The following is a 9844-nucleotide window of genomic DNA, read 5'->3' as shown; positions in this document are numbered from 1 at the left end:
CCACTCTGTGAGTGTGGGCAGGTTCAAACCAACAAACACATTGTCGATTCATGTCCGTGGACAAAATATAAAGGAGGAATTACAGAGCGCCATAAAGGCGACAGTGAGGCACAAGATTGGCTATGTAACCTAAAAGTACACCTTTAGAAAGTGGGCAAATTCCTATTTATATCATTGTATGTGTTACTACTTTCAGTCACACCCATAGTTATATGTTACCGCAGTCATCTATGTACTTTTTTATTTATTTTATTTTATTTTGTTTTATTTATATACTGTTTAGTGTTTATAGTTTGGGACTCCATATATTTAATTTATATTGTTTCAGTTTATTTAACTAGTGTAATCGGTATTTGTTATTTATTTGGTTTAATATTTTTAGTTAAGTTATGTATGTTTTCACCAAAAGTGACGCCATATGAAAGAAAAAAATAATATTATTTTGAAAAATGCCGAGAATTTTTAATTTTGACCTCCCAATAATACTAACTAGATCCAATTTGCTACTAGAAACCACCCTCAATGTTGATCATCAAAATATTTTTCTTACCATAAAACTTACACAAAAAAATAAATATATTTGGATGGCAATACTGGTTGCCCCTTTCTGTCCATGTTAATTTTCAATTTATGATACAGTCACTTCCAAGTTCAAAGATATCTAATTTTCATATTATACTTTTGTATATATTGTAAATACATTTTCTAATAAGTAAAAAAAGAAAGAAAGAAATAGAAATATAACCATTTTTGCATTTTCCAAAAATCGTAGTTCATGTATAATGATTTATTAATGAATTAAAATTGAATACATCCATCCTAGTTACTTACTCAACGCATATGTATACTTAAAGCTTTTTTTTTTTATTAGTTAACCCGCGGCAACTAAAGCCATTGGGTGGTTTTTTTTTTTTAAACTGTGGGAGAGGGAACTGTAGATGTAAACATGTGTGTGTAGTTTTGGCAGATTTTTTAGTGGGTACCCGTGGGTATGCTCCGGGTGTATGCCAGGGTGGAGGATGGCAGTACTTCTCTCCAGACACAGTGACTTGCCCGAAGAAAAATGCCGCCTATGAACCAAGGTTTGAACCGGCACACATAACAACTGACGCCTTAGTCCGCTCGGCCACTCTGTCCCCAACTTAAAGCTTACTATGCAGCAGGAGCAAGTTTCTCAGTTTTTATTTTTAAATAAACAATAAAAACATGTTTAATTAAAGAAACATATTCATAATTTATTTTGACAAAATTAAATTTAATTCAACTTAACTACTTTAAATAAATTATTTTGATTTAAACTTTTTTAATACTGGTTCACTGGTGGTTTGTTCCTGGGACATTTCCATAAAGATTTTATTTTCTTTTGTCACCTTATATTGATTTGGACCTATGAACAAAGATGATTTAACTTAAAATATATGAAATAATCATGCAATTATAAATAATAATTAGTAATTACCTTTTTTCATGTAAGAAATAGTGGAATAAGGAGTAAAATGAAAGTCTTCCATTAAATATCCTTGTACAATAAGTTCACCAAGAATCATTTCAGCCCGTGTCCTTGAAAATACTGGAGACTGTACATCAAGCAGTAATACTTTTTTGTTACCTTTACCATACCAGGTGTCTAATAGCATTTGAGCTATAGAAAATAAACAATTAAGTTTCAAAGTATACACAAGACTTTTTTAGTTATTATTTAAAATACATACCTGTAAACTTTGTTTCATTTTCTACAGCTGCATTTAATATGCTATATACATCCAAGCAATATTTATTTATACAAATAGACTTCACAGTTTTAGGATTACAACAATTATCACACATTGCATTACAATCATTTGATTCCCATGACTCATCAAAATGAGTTGATATTAATTTGCGCCTACATCTATAAGTTAAAATGAAAAAAATACGTAAATGAATTAACAAGATAGTCTAATAGACAGAGGTGCCAAAAGTTTGTTTCACATTTTTACCTATAGTATATGCCAGGGATGACCAGCGAGAAGACTCGTGAGCCGCCCAATATATTAATATATATGGAAGAGCCGAAATGAAAAAAAAAGATCACATTTATATAATATTAATAATAAATAAGATAAGATATCAAAATGTAATAAAATGTATAGATTGCGAAATAATATAATAACGTACAATAATCAATAATGTCAGATTAAATTTTATCTTAATTTTGTTTTTATAAATACCATAAATATCATGAAATACACATGGATATGTCTTCATAGTTCTGTGCAACGTTGTAAATGTATCATCGTAATATTAATAAAATAATTATCATGTCTAAGAAACGCAAGTATGGAGAAGAACATAGAGAATTCAAATGACACTGGAAAGAAGAGTTCTTTTTTTATAGAACGAAACAGTAAACCATTTTGTCTCATCTGTCAATTCCAACTATCAAATTTAAGATTAGTAACTTAAAACGCCATTATGAGACAAATCACAGTTCGCTTGATAACAAATTTCCTTTGAGATTCCTAAATTGTAATTTAATAAAATATTATACTTTTTCAAATACATAAATTCATATTATATTTTTGTAAAAATGTTTTGTATCTTATGATAAGATGCGAGCCACATAAGTCTATGACACGAGCCGCAGTTTGGCCACCCCTGGTATATGCCATATCCATATAGATATATGATATATATATGATATCTATTCATTTATGTTGGTAAAAACTTAATTTGTGGAATTGTAAGGTGGTTATTTGACAATGGGAGTAGGGTAGTAAATGAGGATTTTTAGTATATGTTATATGTTTTTCCAATTAACGCACCTCTGGTAGCAATTAAACATTTTTGAACTTACTCTTTTACATTCAAACAATATTTTATAATAGAGTACAAATTAGGTAACCCAGTTTGTGTTGTAAATACCATTGTGCTTAATTTAAACACATCACTTAACTTATAATATAATAAGCAAGTAGAAGGTTTTCCATCTCTTCCAGCGCGTCCACTTTCCTATATTAATAAATTGTAAGTGTATTCATAAAAATATTTAATTAATTGTTTTTAATTATACCTAATGTAATTTAAAAAATGTGGTTTATTAAATATGGAGTTATGCATCATAATGTTAATTTATTATTGCTCTTACTTGGTAAAAATTTTCTATTGATTTTGATAGAGTATGATGAATAACAAATCTCACATTTGGTTTATCTATACCAAGACCAAATGCAATAGTAGCTACTACTGCTTGATATTCACCATTCAACCATTTCCTATGAACTTTTGATCTTAAAGGTCCTTCTAGTTGGGCATGATAAGAACCAACTCTACATCCATGTTCTCTAAGTAATATACATTTAATATTAGTTTAAGTCTTAGAAGTATAGAAAATATAATATTTTATTTTAATTATGTATTTAAAATTAATTTAGTTTCATAGCTGAAAATGTAAAATAAATAAATTAGATTATGGCGTATAAATATATTACATTAAATCTTTTCGTAAGCTTTCACAATCTTTAATAGATGTAGTGTAAATAATTCCTGATTGATTTTTGAACTTATTTTTAAGTAATGATGCTAATTCGTCCACACATTTTTTACCTTCAGGCTTCCATTTAACCTAATAAATAATTTAAATTATTAAATAAAAATTAAAGTAAAAATATTAATATTATATACTTCGTAATATAGATTTGGTCTGTTAAATGATGCTTTTAGCAAAGCACATCCTTGTATTTGTAATAGTTTTTGTGTATCAACAATAACTTTTGAAGATGCAGTTGCGGTGAGACCCAAAATAGGGATATCAGGAAACATTGGTTTGAAAATTGTTAAATGTGTATAATCTATAACTCAATTAATATTAAATTCAACATCATAAAAAAAAAATAACTATAAACAAATACCCGGTCTGAAATCATGTCCCCATGTTGTACAACAATGTACCTCATCTATAGCTATTCTTGATAGATATTTCAAGCTATGAGCTTTTTGTAATTTATTCATAAATGTTTTACTTTTAGCAATTCTTTCTGGGGTACAATATACAAGTTTTAAACCTGATTTAATATCAGTCATCATCTAAAAAACAAAATATTTTTCTTTAAATATAAAGGTGAAAAACAGGGAAGAAAGTTAACCTTAGTACCCAGCGTTTTATTGTGTAGTAAGTGTCGGTAGGTATAATAATATAATATGTTAAACATTTTAAGTACCCACAAATAATATTTTTGAATTACAATAAAATGACTAAAATTGTTATTCTTTATTTAAATTTCTAATTTTGTTCAAACTTCAATTTAAAATATTTATCAAATAAAAACTATTCATACATTTTTTTAGATTTTTTGGTAACACAATGAACTTATAAGGAACCTTGTATTATATACTCAAGCCATAGCTATGCAAATTGAACATTAATTCATACATTTTTAATTATTGTTGAAAATGTATTATGCACAATAATTCCCATTTGTCCCCATTATTAAGAAAAGTATGAGAATTTTCTACTTTTGACCCCTCAAAGTACTATTCTCACTTTGCTACCATATTGAAGTAGAATATTAAAGCATTTTTTTTACTGATCCAATAGATGATGACAAAAAAAATAAATACATTCATCGCTTTACTCATAATCTAAAATATCAATAATTAATAATAATATTAATATCAATAAATAATAATAATATTAATACCTGAAATAATAATTTTACATCTTCTTTTGATGAATAGGAACTTATCATTTTAGCATTAACATCAAGTTTTTGAATTTGGATTATCTGGTCTTCCATAAGTGACACCATAGGTGAGACCACAAGAGTAAAACCTTGTAAAACAATAACTTTATAGATAACATTTTGAATAAGCAAGAAAAGATATAAATAAGTAAAAGTTAATATTAAAACATTAATTACATAGGTAATTGAATCATTAATATTATATGGATCTAACAAATAACAATATAATATACATTATTAATTAATGAAGCATGATCATATTAGTTCAATATACAAGTTAAACATTTTTTTAAATAAAATAAATTATATTTTTCTAGATAGACTATGAATCAAGACTATGAAAACTACTCAGAAAATGAATTAATATAAATTATAGTAGTTTAATATATACCTTGATCTATAAGAGCAGGTAACTGATAGCAAAGAGATTTTCCTCCACCAGTTGGCATAATAAGTATAGCATCATGTTTTGATAATGTAATATTAATAGCTGCTAACTGTTGTGAACGAAAACTGTCCAATTTGAAAACAGTTTTTAAAGTATCTTTCACTCTTTCATGCCAAGGAAAATCTACAAAGATTAAAATTATAACATTATTAATTTCATAGTAATATATAATTGGCATTTTGTTATGCTATATTCTTAATACCCGTGTGGGTCCATTTATTATGGTCACTGATAGAATTAGTTTGTTTTTGATAAGATAACTGTTTCAATTTTTCTTTCTGTTCTAATAAATCAGTTTTACGTTTTTGAAGTTTGATAACTTTTACGTTAATTTCCTTTAATTCTTGTTCAATTTTTGATAGTTTATCTGAAATTGAGAAATTGTTCAAATGTTTACTTAATAATATGCTCTAATGCTACCTATGTTAAAATGTTGTGAAAATATTATATATTATTATATTCTAGTTTAAATGTGCTTTAAATGGTAAAAAATATGAAAAGGACACAATTTATTGTGCACTTAAGATCTGGTTCCAAATTAGTGCTGGACATCTAATCCAGATAAATCCGTATCCAGATTACCAATCCAGATTGAAACAACTGTTATTAATCTGTTTATCCGGATTAAAAATTATCAATCTGGATTATGATACCAATCCGGGTTTTGATATGAATCTGAATAGGAAATTCGATCCAGATTCTAGTATAAAAATAAAAATTCGTTTTTCTTATAAAAGATAAGATAATTATTAATTATTAAGTAAATGTAATATCGATTATTGACCAGATGACGGGAAGTCGGGAACCATGTGATTTTTATTTAGTTACTACTTAGTACTTAGTACTTACTAGTTATATTTTCCATCATCGTATGGGGTAGTAATTTATTTATTTTATTATAGGTAAATCAACATTAAACACCTTTTGGGAAAATATAATGATATAATATGGATATACATGTGATAAATAATAAATTTACATAGAAATAAAAAAAAATAGAATATAGATTGATACAATAATTATTATTAAATTAGTAATTAACTTAATTAATAATTAATATAACAAACATATATATTATATGTTTATTATCCGGGTGGCTAAAGTAGATACTATATTATATTATCATACATATTATGATGTCTGTACTTTGTTCATAAACATGATTTTTTAACTATAAATACAGCTTTATAAATTAAACCCGTTACTCGTTTTTTCGGATTGAATCCGCGTATCCGGTTAAGACAGATTGAATCCGTCAATCCGAATTCTATACTTCAATCCGTAGTTCGGATTAGGCCAGCCAATGTCCAGCACTATTCCAAATACCAATTTAGACTAAAATAGTCAAAAGAAAATTTTTAAAAATAAGAATTAAAATATTTCTGGAAAAAAAGAAGTACACTTTGTTTTTGTTTAATTTCTCAACAAAATTCAAGCATTATAAATACGAATTCATTTTTAAAAAAAAAATTGAGAGAATAATGGCTTATATGGCTATTACCTTCTTCATCTACTTCCATTATTTACTATTTACTTAACAACTGTTAATTTAATAATTATAATTTACAAACATTAAATAATTAAAAGTATTCAACAGACAAACATGAAAAAGTTAATAATTTATACGCAATGAAACACTGAAGAGGAAAGAACTGCATATTGAAATTTGAAAATGATGGGTAATTCATTAGTTGTCTGTTGATATTGCAAAAAAATTAGAATTTACCATGCTCACTGCTATCTGTGGTACAAGGTCAATGTATGATACCAAATTCACTGATAACACAAAACAATAATAATAATAATAATGATAATAACAAATCAAAACTTATTATAAATAATAATTATTAAATTAGAATTAGATATTTTCAATTCGCAACTCCAGTCCCCGGTATCTATTAATATTGTATTGTTAATATATGTAATAATACTCAATAACTTGGAAGTTATCAAAAATCAGCATGATTTGTAGTAAATATTTTTCAAATTTCTTAGTGAAACAAAATTTTACTCCATCTAAACTATATGTAAGTTTATGTTTTTGGTGTACAACTATATTTTAATTATTATTATGAAAGCTTTACAATATATTCAGGATAAATATATTATATTTAACAATAGAAATTTATTTTTGAAATATAGTTGAAAGTAAGAAATTACTATTGTGCCATATAAACTAATAATAATAATTATTTAATTTTTTTTAAAAAATCATTCATAGTAAAAGTGGATTTGTTTTATAATTTTTCTAACTATGTTTTCATTATTTAGCAAATTAGTTTGACTAGAAATTCTAGTATGACAGCTAAATCAGTTGAATTAAATTCATTTAGTAGAAGGAAAAAGAGTAATACAGATATTGGATGGATTTTACTAGTAAGATTATAACTTATCACTTATAATTTATTTTTATTAAATGAAAAAATATGCTTTGTATTTAAGGTACTACCAATTTCTGCATTTGGACTGGGTACATGGCAAGTCAGACGAAAAATATGGAAAGAAAGTTTGATTCAAGAACTCAAAACTAAAACTAAATTTCCTGCATTGGACTTTCCCGAAAAGTTAGAATCTTTTCCTTATTTTATTATGGTCAAATAAATCTAAAGTTTCTCAATTTTTATAGCGAAGAAGAACTTAAAACCCTTGAATATCGTAGAATAAAAGTAGTAGGAGAATTTGATCATTCAAAGGAGTTGTACTTAGGTCCTAGATCCTGTTTAACTGATGGTGGAGCTGAGAATAGCAATGGATTGTTTTCTGGTTCTACAAAAAGTGGTTATTATGTCATCACACCTTTTAAACTATCCAACAAACCGTAAGAAGTGTTTTCATTCTTTTAGTTTCACTAATATACTAATAGTAATTGTTTTAAGTTATACAATTTTAGTAAACCGTGGTTGGGTTTCTATGCAAAATAAAAACCCTGCATCCCGAAGTTCTGGTCAAGTTGCTGGTGAAATTGAATTAGAGGGTGTTGTTCGGTTAACTGAACCTAGACCTCAATTTGTATCCAAAAATGTAGCAGACTCTCGTTTCTGGGCATATAGGTATATAATTTATATGATATTTAAATTTGGTTGGAATAATATGCTTAAAATATTTAAAAAGAAAAGTTCATTGAACTTAATGTATAGGTCAATAATTTAGTACTGGTTTGTTATTATAGAGATTTAGAGGCAATGTCAAAATTAGTTGATAGTGAACCTATTATGATTGATGCTGTGGTTGAATGTAGTATTCCTGGAGGTCCGATTGGCGGTCAAACAAATATTTCATTGAGAAACGAACATGTCTCTTACATTATTACCTGGTAAGATACATAATTTTCCATATTATTTTACATTTTCAAATCTATATTAAATAGTTATCTTGATTTGGCTAGAATCAAAGTTTTTTAGAGGGTACCTGGTGGAAGTGGAGCATATAAAATTACAAATTTTAATATATTATGCAATGAAATTTTCAAAATTTTTATATTAATTTTTACATTTTTAAGCTATTTTTTATTTATACCTTAGACCTGTTCACCACACTGTTCTACGGTAATGTGGTATTGACTTAAGTTAATAACTACCTACAATATAATATCTTAGAAATATTGAATATTATAATAATTAATATTATAAATACAACGTTTTTGGCCTAAATTAAATTATCCTTCCGTCACACTGGTCTTGCTAATAGTAAAATAAGTTGCTTTAATAGCAATATCAAACTTAAATCTACTTAAAAAAAATGTTTAGCTACTCTCAAATAGTGCATTATAATAACGATATACTGCCTTTAAATATTAAATACCACTAATGACTGATCACTTATCACCCACCCATAAATAGTTGAGGAATTTTTTCCCCAGTTTATACCCGTGTTCGGCGCCACTGGACCTACTGTTCAGCAGAAGCACAAAGCGGTACTCACTTGTTCATCTTTTCTTTTTTTTAATTATATAAACCTGAGTAATTTTTGTGCTAAAATGTGTTTTTTGACGTGTGGACATCATTTTTTTAAATTTTATTTTTTAAATAGAATTTTTTATATTAGAAAAGTAGAAAAGTTTGTATTTCATTCAGTTTTTCTGTTCAATTATCTTTTATAGTTCTATATATTCTGTCTTAAAGTAGAAAACATCAGTTCTATGCACTTTTTTCCCCTTCCACCAGTCACTACCTATGCTGTTATGAGGGAGATGCGCGTCTCCGTTTGGAAACAGGTCGATGCCCGGTATATTCTACTCTGAGACAGAGTATAGATAATAGATATAGTTGAAGAAATTAAAATATTCATATTTATGATTTTCAATATTTATGTGTAATAAAATAAATTGTTTTATCAATTATTGCAGGTATGGTTTAGCAATTGCAACAGGATACATGTGGTATGCAAAATATTCACATGCATTAAGATCAATTATTAAATAAATACTATTAACTTATGTATTCCAGTCAAAATATATATACTAAAAATAATATTAAGTATTATTCATCAACAAATTGTTTTACAATTTATATTTTATTATGGTCAAAATAAGAACAATAGATTTTGAAAAACTAAACTTTATTATGCTTAACTACCTATTAGAATAATATTTTATTTTGTAGATAATTTGAAAAAATAAATATTATTCAAATATTAAATGTACTAAACATTTGTATTATCTAATCTAACTATTTTA

At 26.5% G+C, this 9844-nt stretch overlaps 2 protein-coding genes across 2 annotated transcripts; one reads left to right on the top strand and one right to left on the bottom strand.

Annotated features, from left to right (window-relative positions):
- Positions 1–1209: 1209 nt before the first annotated feature.
- LOC132938263 (ATP-dependent DNA helicase Q1-like) lies at positions 1210–6889 on the bottom strand. Its single transcript, XM_061004999.1, has 12 exons — positions 6671–6889; positions 5372–5536; positions 5113–5292; positions 4680–4810; positions 3891–4065; positions 3664–3830; positions 3471–3604; positions 3128–3323; positions 2837–2991; positions 1713–1891; positions 1460–1642; positions 1210–1387 (listed from the first exon to the last, which is right to left on the bottom strand). The coding sequence occupies exons 1-12, from the start codon at positions 6687–6689 to the stop codon at positions 1284–1286; spliced, it is 1788 nt and encodes a 595-aa protein (XP_060860982.1). The 5' UTR covers positions 6690–6889; the 3' UTR covers positions 1210–1283.
- Positions 6890–6987: 98 nt separating this feature from the next.
- On the top strand, positions 6988–9806 carry LOC132938264 (surfeit locus protein 1). The gene is made up of 7 exons (XM_061005000.1): positions 6988–7196; positions 7441–7545; positions 7612–7733; positions 7796–7987; positions 8046–8219; positions 8339–8482; positions 9515–9806. The coding sequence occupies exons 1-7, from the start codon at positions 7131–7133 to the stop codon at positions 9588–9590; spliced, it is 879 nt and encodes a 292-aa protein (XP_060860983.1). The 5' UTR covers positions 6988–7130; the 3' UTR covers positions 9591–9806.
- Positions 9807–9844: the final 38 nt, after the last annotated feature.

Source organism: Metopolophium dirhodum, chromosome 2 (genome assembly GCF_019925205.1).
Source record: "Metopolophium dirhodum isolate CAU chromosome 2, ASM1992520v1, whole genome shotgun sequence".
In the NCBI taxonomy this organism is placed as follows: domain Eukaryota; kingdom Metazoa; phylum Arthropoda; class Insecta; order Hemiptera; family Aphididae; genus Metopolophium; species Metopolophium dirhodum.
Note: the sequence above shows the minus strand (reverse complement) of the source record. Positions and strands in the feature narration are given on the sequence as shown.

Excerpts from the sequence above, each read along its gene's own strand:
- LOC132938264 (XM_061005000.1), top strand. The coding sequence starts at position 7,131 with ATGATTTGTAGTAAATATTTTTCAAATTTCTTAGTGAAACAAAATTTT. Across the intron at positions 7,546-7,611 it reads ATATTGGATGGATTTTACTA|GTACTACCAATTTCTGCATT; the intron begins GTAAGATTATAA and ends TTTGTATTTAAG. Across the intron at positions 7,734-7,795 it reads GCATTGGACTTTCCCGAAAA|CGAAGAAGAACTTAAAACCC; the intron begins GTTAGAATCTTT and ends CAATTTTTATAG.
- LOC132938263 (XM_061004999.1), bottom strand. Across the intron at positions 1,892-2,836 it reads TATTGTTTGAATGTAAAAGA|ATGTAGGCGCAAATTAATAT; the intron begins GTAAGTTCAAAA and ends TTTAACTTATAG. Across the intron at positions 1,388-1,459 it reads TATTTCTTACATGAAAAAAG|GTCCAAATCAATATAAGGTG; the intron begins GTAATTACTAAT and ends CTTTGTTCATAG.